Source organism: Vicugna pacos, chromosome 18 (assembly GCF_048564905.1).
Source record: "Vicugna pacos chromosome 18, VicPac4, whole genome shotgun sequence".
Classification (NCBI taxonomy): Eukaryota; Metazoa; Chordata; class Mammalia; order Artiodactyla; family Camelidae; genus Vicugna; species Vicugna pacos.
This window is the reverse complement of record NC_133004.1, coordinates 34,359,295-34,380,948: the sequence shown is the minus strand read 5'-3', so window position 1 is coordinate 34,380,948 and position 21,654 is coordinate 34,359,295. Positions and strand designations below refer to the sequence as shown.

The window sequence follows — 21,654 nt, the reverse complement described above, 5'->3', positions numbered from 1 at the left end:
CTTTCTCAACAATATCTATGGCAAAATTTCCTCTTTCTATCCTTATGGATATTTAGCTGTACTAGAAACTGCAACCAAAGTTGGCTTAAATAACAGGAGAATTTTATTATCTTACATAACAAGAAGTCTGAGGAGATCCTGGGTTGGTTCATTAAGTAACAGAACAAGGAGTTACATGGACCAGCTTCCTTCCATCTATCCATTCTGCCCGGTGGCCTCTCCTCCAAGAATCCATATGAGGAAACTGGAGAGCTAAGGGCTCTCAGGTGGCAGTTATTCCAACACCTGAAAGCAAAGCTGTGTAAAGAGAATGGGAAGATAACCTGAGAGGCTCAGTAAGTAGGAAAACACATGTGCAATCCATGTTACGTTACTGAGTTTTCATCTTTCATTTTGGCTGAGGATTTCCTTCAAGAGTATAGTTTCCCAGTTGGTTCTGTTTACTCTGTTGGCGGGGGCGGGGAGGTGGGGGAGTCCAAGGTCAGCCGCCTGGAATGAAGACTTGGAATGAGGGTAGGAAGTGGCTGGAGCAGGCTTTCTGGGAAAGCAGGGCAGTTTGCTGGCTGCAGCTCTCCCCACCCTGTAGTGAAATGACTTCCAGGCCAGTTCACATGAGGGCGGTCGGGAAGGGTCGGGGAGCCTTTGAGGGAGAAGTGGATAGCACCTGCCGGCACAGAGGTGGGGGCTGCTCTCAGAACACTGGCACTTATAGCCCTGGAATTACTTTTCCTCCAAGAGCCCATCAAGCAAATAGTCCTACAGGCATTGAGTCCTGAGAGCAGTCAATTGGATTCCATGCTCCATACCTCACCAAAGAAAAGAACTTTTGAAAGGCAACAGATCTCCAAAGCGCTGATTCAGCTACTGAATTTCTCTCTCAATTCTAATTTATTGAATAAATAATTTAACAACAATAAAGGAAGTGAAAATGGGAACGAAATCATCCATCGCCTTCTCCACACTACCTTCTCTCAGTTTTTATTTTGATTTAAACAGTTTAGACATATAAACAATTATAGACAATAACAGTTGAAAATTCATGTACTCACCTCCCAGCTCATGAAATACAAAATTACAAACACAATTATACCTCCCAAATCTCACTCCCCTCCCTCCTAAATACACTGTGTATCATTCCATGTATGTTTTCTTTTTAGTTGAGATATATAAAAAAGTGCAAAATCACATATGTACAGCTTAAAGAATTATTATACAGGAGATAGATACCCATATAACCATCACTCAAGCAAGAAATAGAACATTGCCAGCTCCTACCTGCTCCAAAGCCTCCTCTCTGATGAAGACAACCTCCATTGTCCTGAAGTCACCACTCTCCTCACTTTTTGGGTAGCCATTTCCTTGTCTTCCAAGCTTAACCACCCCTGTCTAAATCTTTAAGCTATGCAGTTTAATTTTAGCTATTTTTTGGGGGGTTTAAATGAATGGAATATTTTCCAGGCCACTGTTGATGAGTGTTTAATTATGCCGTTGTGTTGTGCTATGACCAGCAGGGCTGCTGTGAAACTGTACTTTTATGTCTCATGCTGCTCTGAACATTTTACATCAGATCATGTCATTCTCACATTGAAAGCTCTTCAGGGGCATCCTTGTTTCAGAAAGAGGTGAGAGAAAAACTTGGTTCCGAGTGAGGTGAGGGGATAATGGGCAGCAAGGAAAACAGTCAAGTGCAGTTACTCTGTGAAGGAGATTTGCTAGCACCCAGAGCTCTTCTACCTCCCAAGTTCTAATTCTAATGTATCAGTCTTTGATCACTAGATTCGAACCTTCCATCTCTTTCCTCAAGCCTGGTTTCCATGATTTTCTATTTCCCTTCTCCTCTCAACCTTTTCTCTCTGTTATCTCATCACTTGACTTTATTTTTTCCCATCCTACCAATGTGTCCATTTATTATTTTTCTTCTTCTTTTCTTTTCTTTTCTTTTTTTGTGTTTTTTTTAATTTTTTTTCATTTTTTACACTTTTTTCTCATTTAAAAAAGTATCCATTTAAACAACTCTCTAGGCAATTTCTACATATGTGTGACCTCTGTACACAACCAATAACCTCAGATTAACCCATCAGCCTTCTGTGCTCTCCCCCGAGTAAGTGCCACCACCATGTGAACTGCTTACCACTCTAAACCCATCATTAACTCACAGTGCCACTGGGGCATCCGTCCACGTGTTTCTTCAAGACAGCTCTCTCTTCTCTTTTTCCTCTTAAAAAAAACTGATAAAATTGACATAGAGCATATTAGTTTCAGGTATACAACATAATGATTTGATATTTGCTTATACTGCAAAATGATGACCACAGTAAATCTAGCTAACATCCAAGTCAGCTCTTAACTATTTCCAATCTCACCATTCTTTTCAAGACCTCTCCTCACTCCAGGAAATCCCTCTTCCTTCCAGCAAACAGTAATTTGGGTTCCACTGCAGAGAGAAGGGGAGGCCATCAGGCATGAAGACCTCCCGTAACTGCCCACCACCTACAGGTTAACTCTGATCTAATCTCTCTTTCCCTCCAGCTTTGGGGAAGTTTCTCTTCTCTGGGTTTGAGGCTAAGTCTTCCAATAAGGCTCTTTCTTGCTTCTCCAGAATTGTTCTTGTTCCGTCAGTTAACCCTTCTCTCTCCTGAATTTTCAGTCTCTCCCTCTATACTGTTTCCTTTGCTGTAGCCCATTTTATGTGCCAGTTTCTCCCACCTTCTTTCTCTTTCCCTTTGTAGTCAATATCCTCCCAAGAATAGTCCGCACTTGCTTCTTCCACGTCCTTATCCCCATTGCAAGTTGGACTTCTGACCCGTCACATCACTGAGACTGCTCTCTCCAAGATGAGAGTGGCCTCCTAATTGCCAAGCCCAGCGATTTGTCCTTCTAGAACTCTCCAACGCATGCCACTGTGGACCAGTTTCTCTCAGTTAAAACCCCTTCCTCCTTTGAATTGCATGACTGTCTTCTTGGCTCTCCTTTTCTCTCCATCTTGTTTCCATCACCTCTGCAGGCCCTACTCCCCTTCTCATCCCTTCGAAGGTGTTAGATCCCAGAATTAGTCCTTGACTTGCTTTTTTTCTATTCTACATACACTCTCAAGCAATTCCATCTACTTCCGTGGTTTCAACCACCATTTACCTATTAAAGACTCCCAAATGTGAAATTTCCAACCCAGCCTTTTCTCTTGAATGTCAAATCCTTATCCTCCATGAAGCTGACTATTTGCCATTTCTTAACTAGATGTCCCACAGGGCACCTTAAACTTAACACAGCCAAAACCTAACTCACTGTCTTCCTAGCAAATGTTTCTGTCTTCCTTTCTTTCCCCTAATCCTCTCAGTTCCTTGCTCCTCATCCATGGGACACAAAGGGAGAAATACTACGATTGAGAAAATGGACTGAAAATAACTCACATCCAGAATTCGATGAAAATAGTATTTTATTAATTTGGTTTGAGGGTCCACAGTTGTCCTACCAACTATTATGTACTGCTTTCTCATCCCTTAAGTCTCTAAGTGAGCTCCTGTTCCAGTCACCTCTGGAAGCATTATGGTCAAATCCCACTGGTGGGTGGGTGAGGATCTTGGGACCACATCCCCAGGTCTCCCTCCCACCACACTCCCAGTTTGTATGGCATTTCCACTGTTCTATCAGTTCAGTTTAAGCACTTCACAGTTTAAATATCTATTGCTCAATATGATTCCATCAAGTGGAAAAAGAATTTAGCTGGATAGAGTCCCCTGCACCCTGTCTCCTACCATCCCAAACTCTTGGAACTTCTCCACTGTTCCATAGCCTTTCTCCCCCAGACAACCCCACCCACTCAGAAACTGCCTTGGCTTTGGGGTTGGGGGTGGCCTGCTTCTCTGAGGCAGTGAAAGGATATCAGAGCAAAACAATTTGCCATTTGGGAGCTTCCTCGCTCTGATATTTGTCCTGACATTTGTTTGGAATGGCCAGCTAAGGGTACTTTGGGCTGGCTAGAAACACTAAGGCATAGTGAAACATTAAAATATCCTAAGGCAATATAAGATTAAAATAATCCATGAGAGTAAGTGTCTGAAAACTTTTTCTGTGATGGGCCAGAGAGTAAATATTTTCAGCTTAGGAGGCCACACAGTTTGTCTCTTCTCAACTCTGCTGCTGTTGAGGTAAAGCAGCCATAGATGGAACATAAATGATGTTATGGGTTATACATAAGTTACGTCATAAGACATAAACGGGGGAGGGGATAGCTCAAATGGTAGAGCGTATGATTAACATGCACAAGGGCCTGGGTTCAATCTCCAGTACCTCCACTGAAAAATAAATAAATGAATAAATAAATAGACCTAATGACCTCTCCTCTCCCCAAAAATAAAAAATTTTAAATTAAAAAGAAAACACCAGACGTACACTGTGTGACCGGATTTGGCTCAACGGCTGTAGAATACCAATCCCTGCTCAAGAGAAATAGGTCAATCCTGACCACATTGTGATCTTTTCAAAGGTGCTCTGTCTAAATGTCGTAATAGCTGACACCTGGCTTCATTGCTAATTCAAGTCTCAGTTACTGACTTGTGAAGAACAACCAATAGCCAAGATTCTTCAGATTATTCACATTACTAATTTTTCATCAAAAGAATTGGCTAAATAAGGAGACTTATTAAAAAATGAATGAACTGAAAGTCAGTGCTAAGTCTAACTAGGTGGGTAGCCTTGGGTAAGTCACAGCACTACTCTAGACCCCAGATTTTATCTGTATGATTAGGGGGTTCAATCACTTGATTTCTTTCTTTAAAAAAACTCCCATTTTTTTTCTGTTTTACAAAAAGTGATTCATGCTAATTGTAGCACATTTAGAAAATAGAATTAAGCAGAAAGAAAATGAGAATTCCCACATCTCCACCACAAAGAGATGACACTGTTAACATCTTGGCATGTGTCTTTTCTGTTGATTATCAATTCAGCAATTCTGTTTAGTTTTCCATGTATCCTTTAAATATTAAAAGTGAGATCGTACTAAACAGCTTTGTGATCTCAAATTTTCTCTTAATATAACACGAACTTTTTTGTGTTATGAAATATTTTTCTACAATATCCTATTAGCTGAAAAGTATCCTGTTATCTGGATGTACCATAATTCACTTGACTAATCCCCCTTTTGTTAGTTTTTTTCCAATTCTTTGTTTCTATAAACTTCATTGCAACAGACATCTTTGTAGAGAAAGCTTTGCGCTCATTTATGAATTTCCATTATTTCTTTCAACGTGAAAACTTTCCCATACATTCAGCCGTCATTCCACCTTTGACCAACAGAGGGCATTTTAGGCTTTCCTTCTCCATAGCGCCATTTCTACAGTGTATAACAACAAAAATAGTGATTTTATTGTGAAAATGATTCAATTTCTGGTCTTCAGTAATAGTTAATAAACTCCAAAGGGAGAATCAAAGTCATTTTTTTAAGGTCTAACCAGAATACTCCCCTGCAACCTCGTCCCCACCGCCCCTGCCAAAAGAAACCTCTAATAATGAGCTGCTTTGTTACAATTTAAACCCAAAATGAATAGAGATGATCTCTTTTGCCCAATCCAGAATAACTAAGAGAGTGCTTTGCTTTATGCAAAGACCGCAAGTCCTGCGGAAGACTGGTTTGGATAGTGACAAACAAGCAGGGAAATGGAACTTGATGCTGAAAATACTGACCTTGCCAGAGAAAAGCCCAGACAGCCCCAGGATCCGTAGCTCCCTGGAAATACAAATCTGAGGACAACCCTGAACGAAGTCATGCCTAGACTATTACTCGCCTATCATCTACCTGCCAGGTCGTGGCAGGTAATTTTATAGGTTTTGTTAGATAGAGCTTGAAATAATTGTTTGATGTGCATTTTTCTTGATTTTCACCAAGATGGTAAATTTCCAAGGACAGCAATCTGCCCGTCCTTCTTGACACACCCAGTCATACCTAGCAAATTACTAAGTACAAGGGAGGAACTTAAATAGCTGGCACTCAGTGCTAATGACAAGCTTCTATTCTAGTATAAAGGTGATTACTGAGAGGCAGAGTGGTGGTGAAGGGTGTAGACTTGGAGTCAGGTGGTCTGTATTTGTAACCTGACTCCATCACTTACTAGCTGGTAATACTAGTTAAGTTAGTATTACCTCCTGAGCCAGTGTTTGTAAAATGTAGGTAGTAATGATACCTACCTCAGAGGGTGATTTTGAGATTTAAGAGTTTAAACATGTAAATTCAGGCATAGAGCCTGGACCTACGTTACTAGAATGATTACTTGACAAAGTGACTAGGTTTGTCTCTCATTTTTAAATTCTGTGATTCTTCATGGATGATGATCTCTCTAAGCTCCTCCTGCAGCCCCTGAGGACACCAGCCTTCCCCTGGCCCCCCTCCCCCGGGTCACCCGCTGTCTGTAGACATGGCTACGCAGGCCCTGGGAAGCTGATAGTCACAGGCCACAGGCCTACCTTGGTCCCTAACCCAGCTACTTTTAAACTTTTACTCCAGCCATCTTTCATGTGTTCAACAGTTCCATTTGATTCCATCAAATCACAACATTTCACAGATAGTCATCTTTGTAGAGGTGTTCTAAGATGTCACATGGAACAGAAAGGCTTTGCTTCACAGGGCTCAAAAGAAAAGTGCTCAGACCAGAAAGAAATAAGGAATGTCAACAGGATGGAGATACCTCAGCATCTGCTGCTTCTGGCCAGGTGTGCACGGTTCTCTCCACATCAGCCATCTTGTGCGGGGGTTCTCTGCCCCTTCCTGTTCCAATACGCTCCCAAGCACAACAGTGGAGTCTCCAGGTGTAGGGAATAAAACCCTTCTGTTCCTAGGGGCCAGGATTAGAGTCAGGCTGGGTTATAGTTTAAAAATGTCCTCTCCTCCCATTCTGATAGGCTCCAAAGGGGTATGTGACCAACACAGGAAATAAGCAAAAACAAAAACAAAAACAATTATGTTATGCTGAAGCTGATTTTTATTGCTATCTGGAGGTTGGAGCAGTAACAGGAAATGGGACTTAAGACAGCTGAGCCCTTAACGGGGCTGGGACTTCCCAGGTAGAGGGGAGAGGGATTGGGTTTCTGGGCATCTGGAAGAAGCGGCAAGTAAAGGGAGTATAAGGAGACAGGGAGGAAGTGTACTGTTGTTCACAAGGGAGTAGTGAGGCCATCTCCTGGAGGCAGAGTTTAATGTGTGAGGCATTAGAGAATCAAAGGAGCGACTTAAGACACAGCGCTGAACAAAGGACTGATCTGGCAGCAGTACTTACTTTCAACTGAAGGGGACAGGCCTCGGGGAGGGCGGTGGAAAGAGGGACATCAGGGTCAGGCTTGCACCTAGACACCAGGTTCCCACCGTGGCATGGGTTGAGGGGCACTGTGTAAGTGACTTGACCTGGCTGAGCCTGTTTCCTCACCTGAAAATGATGTACTAGAGGTTTCCGGGAGGATTAATCATTTATCAAATCTTTTACTAGGTTCCTACAATGTGCCATTTTGCTAGGTGTCAGGGGTACAAAAACGGACAAGAAAAGATAGTTTCTGTCTTCCAGGAACTCACTAACTATATAAGAGAAAGACAACTTTTTAAAAAAGTCAAGAAATATTAAAAACTGCAACATGTGACAGGGTGATAATGTGAATAAGGTAGGCAGCAGGGGCACCTACCTTTTAGTTCAAGGTGTGAGGGAAAGTCCTTCTGAGGAAGAACAGAGAATTGAGAAGGAGGCTGTCTGGCAAAGAGCAAAGGGCAGAACACTCCAGGGAGAGGAGTAACACGTGCAGAGGCAGGAAAGGCTTTGTGTGCTCCAGGAAATGCAACAGTCTATATCGTAAGAGTCTGAAGAGTCTAGTGACTGATGGTATGTTTTAGGTCAGGGTGGGGGCAGTGGAGCTGACGGGAAGTAGACGGATTTGAGAAGTATTTTGAAGGTATCATCTATAACAATGGTTTCCAGAAAAAAGTTGGAAACAGTAACTTCTTTGTTTTTAAAAACAGAATATAAGCATGAAATAGAACCCTGACACAAAATGATGGCAGCAAGTCTCCTTGAAATAAATTACAGCAAAAATTTCACTGAGAAATGATGATGCATAGAGAGGAATAGCTAAAATAGCCAACTGGAGAAACTTTGGTTTATCAAATGATCATCTGATAAGGTCCTATTGCTTCTCTGAAATCACAGAAATGAAAACATGGGAACTACCAGTGTGCTTCACATTTAAGGCTTTTATTTTGAAAAATAAAATACAAAAGGCATCAAGTTGTAAATGTATGTGGTAATTCCTCAACTTCTCAGAAACAATACAATGAATTATTTAAATAATTAAGGTATTTAATACTATCGACATCAATACATTTAAACAGGTACAAGTGTTCTACAAAACATTAGAACATGTACGGACAACCTATTCCAAGATGAAACTGCCCACTTTCGCTTACACGATGCCATTTTAAAACCCTCCCCTTGAAAACACAGTTTGGAATCTGGTAAGAAAAGATGAGGACCAGAGCAGTTTTAACAGAAAGCACACATCCCCTCTGGGCTCCTTATCCACGGGGCTGTGCATGTAATTAGGTTCAAGAGCGTTGGACTCGGGAAGCAGGCCACTCAGGAAGGTCGGAATGTGTGCTGACATCCCACCCTCTCAGTGGGGGGAGATTGGCAAATGACAGGAGACGCGGGCCATGGTACACACATCCATTCATCTCAGCAGGGGAGAGCCAGACCTAGAAATTTCTCTGCCGTTGAAAAGGCAGCAGCAGTCTTCCCTAGAGCAAACAAACAGAATGTCGTTACAGGTGTGGAGTCACAGTTTGTTCTCCCTGGCACGACACACCTCCTTTCCAGTGGTGGGCCTGGCAGGAGCCATGCAGATGGGCAGGGGGCTGGACAATTACGAGAACAGCTGCCTCAGAAGGTTTACGGGAGAGGCACAGTCTCCCTCAGTCTGCGGTGCTTTTAGAGCCTGCCGGTAGCTTCAACGTGCAGAACAAGCATATGACAGCCAAAGCAAGTGCTGCTCCTGCCCGTTTTGAGATGACTGCAACTGTCATTTGCAGCTGAAGCTACTGCAGGGGCACTGATAGAGACGTCAAAGGTCCGGAGGTCAAACGTGCGGACTCTTTATATGAAAAAGTGGATACTGAGGTTCCGTACAGGAAGCTTTAGAAAACACAGTGACTGTTGTTCATAGACCAAAGGGATCCAAAAGACTACTATTTAGCTTGAGATGCTCTGATGTCTTCCCAGCTTCTCCTGAGTCTTTCTTTCCTTGAACGTGGGCACCTGCAGGCCTCACAAGCAAAGACGAAACACTGCTGCAGATGCAACGCAAGGCTGGAGTCAACTGACACTGCATTCTATAAACAGCTGGTCCATGATGAATCCCTGTATGTATGTTTCAAGGAGGGAATTTATCTATACTTTTGGAAGTATTATGAATAAACAAAACTATCCAAGGCCTCATAACTGCTGTTATACACGTGTGCCCACAGAGTATAAGTCTACATTTAGCATTTACTCCTTAACAAAAAGGCAATCATAAATCCTGAAACCTATTAATACTATTAGCTCCCTGCTATCCATGATTTTGACATGGTATAGCAGTGCTCACATGCTTTTTCAATCTATAAGCCACTAACACACGGCAAGTCATAAAAATCTTATTCAAAACAAATTATGCAATCTCAGTTTTCTCATCAGTAGAACAGGAATAATACCACGTACTTGCCAGAGTGGTTTGAAATTTGAATGAAATCATATCATATATATGAATAATATGTGTAGTTATCACACATGTTATATAATATGTCATACATCATTTATATATTATATATGCTTTATATATATATAATGCTTGGTATTTGATGCCTGATATGGAGTACACAATCAATATATGGTTATTATATAAAATGAAAATAAAACAGCAGATAAAAATATTTTAAGAATCATATTTTAAATAAAGCTTTTCAAGTTCCAAATGATCTAAGGCAACCACATTATTCAGAGCAAAACACAACCTTAAGAAAGTGTGGGAGAGGGATATGAGGTCTGAGCAGCCATGTCAGGAGGTCTAGGTTCTGAAACCAGCTTTGCCACTAATTGGCTGGTATCCCAGGACATGTACCTGATATGACTCAGATACAAAGGGGGCTGTAACTGTAGCCCTTAACTACGAGATGAGACAATGTAGGCTACAAATGTAAGACGTCGTAATGCATTAATATCAGCAAAGGTGGACTTGAAAAACCAACCAACCAGCCCCTGGAAGTATTAGTGCTAAAACACCTGCACATCCAGCACACAGAGAAAGCAGTGCAGGGCGGGAAATGAATCCCCAGCTGGATGTCAGGAGACGGTGTTCTTCAGCCCTGGGTTTTCCCTACCTGTGCTGTGACCTTGACAACCAGCCTGCTCTCTCTTTCTTACCAGCAAACAGGTGGTTGAGGTTGATAGTCTCCAGGTTTTTTTCAGCTAAAATATTTTATCGTTTTTAAACCCCTCCTCATAATGAAAATAACCACCAACACTGTCTGAGTGCTTATCTATGCCAGGCGCCTGGCAGACGTCATTATGGTTAATTCTTACTACCACTCTCTTATCAACATAGCCCTCATTTTACAGATGAGGGAACTAAGACACAGAGAAGTTAAATAATTTGCTCAATGTTACACAGAGCCAAGGAGACCTGCACCTAGGAGACCTAACTCCAGAGCTGTGCTCTCCACCCCGGCCACGCTGCCTCCCACAGAGCCTAAGCAGGGAAGCCCAGAGACCCAGCAATGTCCCCCAACCTCACCTCAGGTACATTAGAGGTTCCTGGCTCTGCTACTCCCCTTTCTCAGTCTGTGGAAGGAAGCAAAAGATGTTTAAAGGTCGATCAGCATGAGAAGGGACTGGTCTTGCTGAAGTATCAGATGTAGCTTGCAGGCTCTGATCAGAGACTTTCTACTGAATTCAGCCCACTATTGTTGTATAAAGAAGCAATGACTGGCTTTTGGCTCTGGTTCCTGGTAGGGAGACTCTAAATCCTTGGAATTTTCCAGGTAACAGGAGTGTCTTTGTTACTCATGGGCCCCTTAGATCATACCTGAGTTTATGCTAAGAGACGAGATGACTCAGGAGGGGAGCTGGTCACCAGGAGGAACAATCCTGTGATTAGAGGATGGGGCTTTGAGCTAGCCCAGCCTCTGGGTAGGGGACCTTGGTGGGGATTGAGTTCAATCATATGACCAATGTGAGTCAATCAATCATGCTGATGTAATTAGACTTCAGTAAAAATTCTGGATGCTAAATTGCAGTGGAGCTTCCTGGTTGGTGAATACCCTGCTGTGCCATGAGAGAGAAGCACCCCAGTTCCATGTGGAGTGTGCACAGAAGCTCTGTGTCTGAGACTCTCCCAGACCTTGTCCCATGTGTCTCTTCATTTCGTTGGTCTTGAATTGCATCCTTTATAATAAAACTGTAATAAGTATAGCAGTTTCCTGAGTTGTGTGAGCAATTCTAACTAAGTATCAGTCCTGAGGGTTCTGTGGGCTTCAGTTTTCTCATTTATTAGAAGTTCAATCAAAGCCTTTTATGGGCCCTTTTCTAAGTGTGTGCGATGCATTAAATGAAGCAAACCAGAACAAGAGGCTTGAAATGCCTATTAAGCCTTCTGCCCATTTTTTTGTTATCTTTCCCTTATTTATTTGTAGAAATTCTCTATATTTTACCGATGAGTCCTTTGTTTCAAAATTTTCCCCTGCGTAAGATGTACTTTTTTACTCTTTTTGATGCTTTCTAGTAAGTAAATATTCTTAATTTTAATGTAGTCCAACTTATCCACTTAAAAATTAATGACCAGTATTTTTTTAATTGAAGTACAGTTACAATGTGTTAATTTCTGGTGTACAGCACAATGTCCCAGTCATGCATATACATTCCTAAATTCATTTAATGATCAGTATTTTATTATAACTTGTTTAAGAAATCCTTCCCTCTTAAGGTCATGAAGATATTCTCCTCTATTGTCTCCTAAAAACTACTATTTTGCCTTTCACATTTAGGTCTACATTCCACCTGGAAATGATCATTATGTATGCTGTGAATCAGGGGTGCCCCTTTAGTTTTAGTTTCAAATTCCCTTTCTTGACTCCTTCAGACTTGTTATGCAAAACAGCCTTTGGATGTGACACTTCTTCATGACTCTGCCTCTTGGAGTACTCTCTGGCTCCAGTGCCACAGCCTGTGACAACCTGTTCATGCAACCACCTAGGTTTCTTTCTGGCACATCTTGCCCAGCCAAGGCTCAGGACCCCTGTGGCCACTTCTCTGCAATAGTTGATCAGAGTCTTTTGGATAAACCAGGAGTTCCTTGAGAAGATCTTTTTTTTTTTTTCCCTCTGACTCTAGAGGATTTACGCCAATTTCTCATGCATGAAAGAAATTCAGTAGACATTTGTCAAATAAATGAAATGAATGAATGGATGGGTTAAAATTAAATATATGTTAATAAGCATAAACCATGAAAGTAGTTTAAAATTCTCAAGTAATATGTATCAATTATTGACGGCTGTTATCAGACAAGGATCTGAGAAGATGGAGCCTTCACCCCTGGTGTGAGACACAGCTGCCCTGAGAGAAGCCCAGTCACCCCAGGCTTGCTTCAGGCAACACGACTTCACAGAGTCTGCGAGGTTCCCCTCAACAACCCATATCTGGAACATTCTGAGAAACCGAGTTCACTGCCGAGTCTTCATTTCCTATTAACAAGCTAATCACTGACAGCAGCAGCCTGGAGGCAACATGTATTATTGCTACGCTGGGCACGGAAGTCTTCTGCTGGGCTCAAGCAGCAGTCATGGATGTCTTCCCACCGCTACACAGGCATGGCAGGTGATGCTTGCAAGCAGGATGCTCTGAGCTACTCTAGGCATGCTGGCCATAACACCACCTGTTTCTCTCCAATTCAAGAAACAATACTGGAGTCCAAGTGAGTGACAATGTGACATTACAAGGATAATTCTGGATCTGTTTTAATTAGTTTTTAAAAAAGTAAAAGTTACAACCTTTAAACTCATACTATCCATTCCCAACCTGGGGGACTTAGCAGCTGTGTACATAATGTGTATATAATGTATTCACATGTCTTCTAGGCTCCACATGAGAAAAGTTAAAAGGCCATGGATATACACGCAGTAAGTAAGAATTAAGGATGGCTGTACATTTTTATTTCAAGGTGAATATCAGAAGGCTGGAGCATATTCACTGAGGCAGGCTCTTTATGTGTGGAATACTCTGTGGCTTGTGAGTGGCCTCGCAATCAGATTTTAGTTATCAACCAAGTATTTCCCTAGTTTTGGAAGACACTGAACCCTCTGAACTGTGTTAAATTATTGTTAAAACCAAGCATTACCAGAGGCCAGTCTTTCTACCACCAGCACATATGATTATCCCTTTAAAAAGATGACTTCAACGCAAGAGCCCACCTACCATGACACATCAAAAGGAGGAAGTGGACACAGTACCTGAGGTTTTTCTTTAAGAAATTCAGGTAGCTGGAATTCTCCTTTGTAGACCTGGAAAAACAAAGCCAAGTATGAGTTTAAGGAAAACAACACTGTCATCATTGCTGCGGGGTGCCGGCAATGCCTGGTGGGTGGGTTCACTGCTTCATTCTTGGTGGCCAGTGTTGAAGGACTGTGTGAAATTCCTATTCACTCTGATCCCACCTGCCCTACACTTGCCTGGGGGCTCCCAAACATGGACTGGCTGGGAGAGGGCTTGGAGTATCTGAAGAAGGAAAAAAAGCATCAAACACTCCAAGTTCCAATCATTTTAGCTGAGAATGAAAGCAAGCCCTAGGCCATCTCTCTCAAGGAACCAACACAGAATTCACACAACTTAGGAACAGGCTCCTCTTGATTTCCTTCTGAAATCTCTAGCTCTGGATTTAATCCATCTTTACTGTTCTCAATGTACTCCATATTCCCATAATAATTTGAATATTAGATGATTCTTAAAATTATATATACTTTTAACTTCATAAAATATTATAATTAAAAACTTACTCTTCAATATATAAAATGTTTCTAATAGCAGCAATAATTAAGAAATAGCTTTAAAAAGATGTGTAAGATCTTTACATAGACAACTATAAAATACCATTGAGAGAAATTAAAGACTAAATATATAGAGACACAGACTACATTCATGGACTGTAATATTCAAGACAGTAAAGATGTCCATTTTCTTCCAAGGATTTCCAGTAAAAATTCTAGCATGCTTTTTTTGGGAGGGGGGGTAATTTCCAGCTGATTGTAAAAGTTATATGGAAATGCAGAGGGACAAGAATAATCAAGGTAATCTTAAAAAGAACAAAGTAGAAGGATTTATTCTGTCAAACATTAAGACATTATTATTTAGCTATAATTAAGTTATATTATACAGTTGTATATAAAAAATCAAGACAACGGTTTTGGCACAAGGATAGACAAATATATTAATGAAACAGAATGAAGAGTCCAGAAACAGACCCTCATTTACAGATAATTGGTTTACAACAAAAGTGGCATTGCAGTTAGAATGAATAAATTAAAGTGGTTTATGCATATAATAATATACCATACTGCAATTTAAAAAACGAACTGCTACTATACCAAGAACGTAGATGAATCCCAACACCTAGTGATGAGGGGAAAAAAAGCCAGATCTCCAAAAATAATACACTACATGTCTCCATTTAAAAAAAATTAAAACTCAAAAATAGGCAAAACAACTCTATGATGTTGTAAATGAGGATACTGTTTACTCTGGGGGGGGAGGTGGGTGGTAGTGATTGGGAGGGGACATGAGAGAGGCTTCCAGGGTGCTGGTGATCTCTGTCCTGATACGGGTAGTGATTATGAAGGTATGTTCATTTTGTGATCATTTTTTGAGCTATGATTTGTATACTTTTCTGTATGTATGTTATACTTCAGTAACAAAACTGAACAAATTAAGAGAGCAGCTTAATTTACTGAGCTTGCTCTCTCTTATTCTCTCTCTTTCACACACACACACACTTGGTTAAGTAGAAAGAAGTTTGTTTCAATAGTGTCTACAGCAAAAAACTGGGAACTATTCATGTCAATCAAGAGTGAAGAAGGTCTCTATCAGCAACAGTTTGAGACTGCTGGACTCAGGAAACTACAGTAACACAAACTATGGGTTTTTATTGGGAAGAGAGTCACTGGGGAGCCCCTCAGAGCACAAAGAAATCTTCTAAATGCTGACTACTAAAGCCTACAAACCTATAGGAGGGGAGGTTCTAAGATGATTGATTCACTTTAAAAGTAGCAGTATTCCTTCTGAGATTCAGAGAATGAATGTGCTTTTTTCCTGTCTCTTTCTCTGCCATTTCTAAAACCTGGTCTATTCTTTGGGGTCTTTGCTACAGTCCTAGAAAGTCTAAATTAAAGCAGAGGCATCAGATTTATGGATAAGGTATTTCTTCAGAGATGCATCACACTGGAAGCTGAGGTGGGTGTGGAATGACAACAGTGCAGCCACAAGGAATGTCTCAAAAGCTGCCGCCGTCTCCTTCATACCCTCAAGCAGGCCCAGGACACTGGAGGGCTGGCCGAGCTGCTCCCTGAAGAATCTGCATGTAAGAATCCTGTTTACTTCACCTCAACACCACAGTCCAGAGACTGTTCCAGCCTTCTGCATTCCCCCCACCCCTAGGTTTGCTGAGATAATTGACACATAACACTGTATTACTGCTCCAGCTTTCTGCAGTAGGAAGTGTCTGTAGGTCACATTAACAGGGACTTCCACTGTGCCTGTCTCTACTAGCCATGGGGCAAGCAGACACTATACTCAAGTTGGGGCTTAAGCCACTGTAACAGTTTTTTTGTTTTTGCTTTTTACCAGATTCTCAAGTGTCTTTCCTTATCTTTCTAGGTAGGGAACTGAGTCCCAATCCCCACCCTCCACGCTCCTAGGGCATTAGCTGTTCAGGCCTAGGGCCCTGTGCCCCAGCTACTTTACTGAACCAGGAGGAATTTGTTTGCCCCAGTACTTCTTCCACCGTTAGTGGGTTTGGTCCCCAAGCAACTTTTCTTATATTCCTCACATCCTCTCAGAAACTGAATCTCCTCTCTCTTAGCTAGAATTCAAGCAGAACGGTCAACGCCAGCCCATGGGGTCATACAGCCAGTTAGCGGCAGAATGAGCCTCAGAGGGTCCCGGCTCAGCACGCTCCCATTATACCATGTTCTTCGCAATTTATTAATATTAATATTAATATTAATATTAATTACAGTTAAATTTTCCCTTTTCTTTTCAGTTCATTGTAAAAATCAGCAAGGCATGATAGTAACATGAGTGGGAACACTGAGTATTCTAAGTGTCTTCCAAGTGTCAACAGTACCAGAGAAGTAAGGCTTATATGAAGGGGAAAAAAACCCTTAAGTATGTGATGTCACAAATGTAATACAAAAAGGGGTGGGGGGGGGAGTCAGGATAAGATATCAGACAAAAGGCTCAATCAAAAAATAAGTGGGAAAGACAAATATTATATGATATCACTTACATGTGGAATCTAAAAAAATGACACAAGAAACTTCTTTACAAAACAGAAAGACTCACAGACACAGAAAACAAACTTATGGTGACCACAGGGAGGAGGGGAAAGGGATAAATTGAGAGTTTCGGATCAGCAGATACAAACTACTATATGTAAAGTATAAACAAGGTCCTACTACATAGCACAGGGAACTATATTCAATAGCTTGCAGTAACTTACAATGAAAAAGAATATTTATATGCATAACTGAATCATTATGCTGTATACCAGAAACTAACACAAAATGTAAATCAACTACACTTCAACAAAAAAATGGGAAGCTGTTTCCTTTCATTAACCTTTAGGGAACAAATGCTTCAAAAGTTAGGGACTATGGTATTGACAAAGAGAACACTTTCTACTGACAAAGCAATTCCTGTTTAGTGCAGGAAACCAAGTACTGCATTGCTTACAAAAACAGCAAAGTTAGGAATGGAATTTCCTTTGGTTAAAGGAACAGTGTTCCTGGAACTATCCTCTGGTACTAATGAACTGAGGATTTTGCTTGACAGAAATGAGCTAGCTACTCTCAGAATCCAACGTTACTACAGAACCTTCCCAGCTCAAGCACTGAAGGAACAAGGAAACAAAAGTAGGCTTCTGATTTGGAGGGTGTGCTGGAAAAACAAATAATAAGAACAGTAGCTAAACATTATTTTCTCTGCATCAGGTAAGTGTTAAGGACGAGTTTCATATGTATCACCTTATTGAATACCACAGTCTCCTGAGAGAGATATTATTCTCTTCTTACAGATGAAAAAACTGAAGCACAGAGAAATTAAGCAATTTGTCCAATGCAGTGAAATGGGAAGCTACAGAGTACCATGATCAGACTTCCATTTTAAAACAATCATCCTTATTGCTCTGCTTATACTGTAGGCGACCCAGGATAGAAGTATGGAGGCAACAGAAGTAATCTAGACAAGAGAAGATGACAAGGAGGTAGCAGTGGAGGTGGTGAGAAATGGTAGGTTTGTGAACTTCTCCCACTAATTATATCATGATTTCCTAACCAACTGGATGTGGAGTGTGAGAGAGCAGAGGGGAGTCAAAGATGACTCCAAGGTTCCTGGCCTAAGTAACTACCAACTGGAAATATGAAGCTGCCATCAACTCAGCTGGGAAAGGTTCTGGATACAGAAGATTTTCAGGGATGATCAGTAGTTCAGTTTTGGACATGTTAAACTTGAGATGTCTATTAGACAGTAAATAAAAATGTCAAGCAATCAGATACACACATCTGGAGTTCATGGAAGAGGTCTGGGCTGGGGTATGTAAATTTGAGAATCTTCAACTATACAATGGTGTTTAAAAGTTGATACCAGATGAGATAACCCAGGCACTCAGGGTGGAGAGAAGAGCGGAGGATTTAAGACCAAGATGTGGGGGCATTCTAACATTAAGAGGTTAGGGAGATGAGGAAGAACCAACAAAGAAGACTGAGAAGAAGCCATCAATGAGAAAAGGAAAAAAAAATTTTTTTTGGTGTGGGGGAGGTCATTAGCTCTATTTATAATTAGTTTTTGATTGTTTGTTTTTTAATGGAGGTACTGGGGATTGAACCTAGGACCTCATGCATGCTAAGCATATGCTCTGCCACTGAGCTATACCCATCCCTCGACACAGGAGGAAAATTCTCAGAAGTGATGTCCTAGAAGCCAAGTAAAGGAAAACATAATCAGGATGGAGTAATCAAATGTGTCAAAAAAGGCTGGGAGACAAGATGATAACTGACCATTAGATAGAGCAACACGAAGGTCACTGTGACCCTGACAAGAGCAAATTAAGCAGAATGGTAGTGGTGAAATTCTGAATGGAGTGGATGTAAGACAAAATAGAGGGAGAAAAGTGGAGACCTGGAGTATAGAAAACCTGAGCTTTTATGTAAAGGGCAGCAAAGAAACAGAATGGTAGTGGCAGGGTGCTTGCATAAGGGTAGGGGTGTATGTGTGTGTGTGTGTGTGTGAACTAAAGGCATATTGGTTTGTTGATGGGGAAGATCCTGCTGGAAAGCAAAATGTGATGATGCAGGAGACAAGGAGATGGGCTTGGGTACACACACAAGGGGAGGAAATGCCTTCAGGTAGGAATATGGATGTTCACTTGTTACACAGAATTTCTATTACGACAGATGAGGATATTAGGTCTGCAATACTTCCCTTCCTCTAGTCTCTCAAAAATTACTATGTACTAATGTAGGCTGCATTCTGTAAGTTTTCACTGTTATGACAATATAAGTATCACACGTTGAGCACCCCTTCATATCCTCAGGTGCTATTCGTATATTTTCTTTGGCAAGATGTGTCTGTTTCAGATCTTTTACCCATTTTTTCTTGTTTTTCTAATGTATCTTTTTTTCTTTCTTGTTTGCTCTCTTTTTAAAAACTAAGGTACAGTTGATATGTATGTTTCAGATGTGCAACATAGTGATTCACAATTTTTAAAGATTATACTCTATTTATGGTTATTGTAAAATATTGACTGTATTCCCTGTGCTGTACAATATATCCTTTTAGCTTATTTATTTTATACATGGTAGTTTGTATCTCTTAAGTCCCACCCTATCCTGCCCATCCCCCTTCCTCTTCCCATGGGAACCACTAGTTTGTTCCCTACATCTGTGAGCCTGTTCTTTTCTCTTATATTCACTAGTCTGTTTTAGTTTTTAGACTCCACATATAAGTGATAACATGCAATATTTGTCTTTCTCTGTCTGACTTATTTCATTACACATAATACTTTCCAAATCCATCAGTGTTGTTGCAATTGGCTGAACACATTGTTGCTCTTAGTATTTTGATTTTATTTTACCTCCGATCATTCCTTCTCTAACTTTCCTTCTCTTCCTTTAACACAGATCTGAGTTTCCAACTCATTTTCCATCTCTCTAAGATCTTCTTTTATCGTTTCTTGCAAGGCAGGCATACTTGTGAGAGTCCCTCAATTTTGTTTATCTGAGAGTCTGCATTTCTCCTTCAGTTTTGAAGGCTAATTTAGCTGCATAGAGAATCTAGGTTGGTGGGGGTTTTTTCCTTTCAACACTAAATATTTCACTTTACTCTCTTCTTGCTTGTGTGGAGAACTCCAGTATTATTCTTATCTTTGTCACTCTGTATTTAAGATGTTTTTGTCCTTAGTGTTCTTTCAAGATTTTGTCTTTGATTTTCTGCAATTTGAATAAGATATGACTAGGTATAGATTTTTTTTTTTGTATTTATTCTACTTGGTGTTTTATAAACTTTCTGGATCTATGGCTTGGTGTCTGTCATTAATTTTGGAAAATTCTCAGCCATTATTACTTCAAATGTTTCCTCTGCTCCTTTTTCTTTCTTCGCCTTTTGGTATTCCCATTATGTGTATATTACACCTTTTGTTAATTGTCCCACAGTTCTTGGACATTCTTTTTTTCTCTCTGCACTTCAGTTTTGCAAGCTTACTGGTTCTTCCCTGGGCTGTGTCCAGTCTACTGATGAGCCCATGAAAGACATTCTTCATTTCTGTTACAGTGTTTTTGACTCTTAGCATTTCCTTTAGATTTTTTCTTCGAGTTTCTATCTCTACGCTTACACCACCCATGTATTCTTGCATGTTATCAACTTTCCCACCAGAGTGCTTAGTGCATTAATCACAGTTATTTTAAATTCCCAGTCTGATAATTCTAAACTATCTGAATCTGAATCTGGTACTGATACTTGCAATTGTCTCTTCATACTTTTTTTTTTTGCCTTTTAGTATATCTTGCAATTTTTTGTTGAAAGTGGACATGATATAGTGGGTAAAAGGAACTAAGGTAAGTAAGTCTTTAGTGTGAGGCTAGGAATTAGTCTATGTTTACCATTTGTGAAAGCGTTAAGTATCAGAGGCTAAAATTTTCTCTAGTGTCCTTGTTTTTATATCCTGTGTTGTTTTGGGGTTTTCCAAGAGTCCTTTTTAAAATAAGGTCTGAGCATTGTAGTACTTTAGGCAGTAACCCAACGTTACTACACAGGAGCCTGACTGGTGTGGTACGGTGTGTGCGTGAAGAGAGGAGAAAGCGTTCTGTAATCCCATAATTACATCTCAGTATTTTAGTGAGTCTGTATACCTGGGCTGTGACCACCACAATTGCTTCCTAGCTTCCCATTCCACCCTCTTAGATAAGACAGGAAGGCTAGAAGGAGCTGGAGTTGGGTATTTCCCTTCACCTAAGTCGGTTAGGCTTTGGTAAATAGTTCACCTTGAGGGCAAGGCATTGTTAGGGAGTATACTGAGCTTATATCAGAATGGTTATTTTCTGCCCCCTCTGCCAGAGAACCAGGGAATTCTTCTCTGATCTCTACCCTGAGACCCTTGTGGGGCTCTTGGAGGTAAAACTCATGAGAATATAGGGGCCTCTCTAAGACTGGGCCGTTGGAGTTTTTAACTCTCAGCCTAGCCCACACTGAACTTCTGGAAGTTAACTGTTTACAGTTCAAGTGTTCCTAACAGTACAGTACCAACTTCAGCGGGAGGCTTCTGCTCTAGGTATCTACGATTCTCAGCATCCACCTTTCCCTCCAGTTTTGGGGGTGCAGGTCTGCCCCATGATCTCAATACTCTTTGAAGACTTCAATTCTCTTCGATCTCAATTGCTCTAAGAATTGTTAATTTTCAGTTTTTGCAGCTTTCTTGTTGTGAGGATGGGAGTGACAACTGGAAGCCTTTTGCTTCACATTTTTGTGTAGTTGTATTTGAAATCATGGCTAAGACCTCTCACACCCTCTGAAGTCTTTATAAAAACCTCTCAATATAATTCATATAATTTTCCACATCATTAAAACTGTCAAATAATTTATCAGTTCCATTTTTCCCCCTTTCCTAAAACATCCTTCCTGAAACCCTCTGTCTACCTCAATTTGGACTGCTTGTTCCTAGGTCTCCTGCACAGCTGCCGTCCTGGGATTTTATTTTCCTTTGCTGTCATCTTGGATATTCTCCATATGTCTCTGGTTTTGATTCCCTGCTTCCTTGCCCAGGTCTTCCCTTGGTTAAGCCCTCATCTTTGATGGAGTGCAGTCTTCAGTAGCTCCTGAGAAAGAATGTGTAAGA

At 40.9% G+C, this 21,654-nt stretch overlaps 1 protein-coding gene across 3 annotated transcripts in view; it reads right to left on the bottom strand.

Moving 5' to 3' along the window:
* Window positions 1–8,206: 8,206 nt before the first annotated feature.
* TPST1 (tyrosylprotein sulfotransferase 1) overlaps window positions 8,207–21,654 on the bottom strand; it is a 69,823-nt gene continuing 56,375 nt past the window's right edge. For 2 of the 3 annotated variants that reach the window (XM_031687376.2, XM_072943045.1), the window contains exons 4-6: window positions 13,508–13,558; window positions 10,798–10,844; window positions 8,207–8,767 (exon numbers count right to left, since the gene is read on the bottom strand). In XM_031687376.2, the coding sequence (XP_031543236.1) occupies window positions 10,827–10,844; window positions 13,508–13,558 (69 nt within the window). In that variant the 3' untranslated portion in view covers window positions 8,207–8,767; window positions 10,798–10,826. Of the gene's footprint in view, window positions 9,387–10,797; window positions 10,845–13,507; window positions 13,559–21,654 lie in introns of all 3 variants that reach the window. The other variant, XM_031687381.2, reaches the window with a different exon arrangement.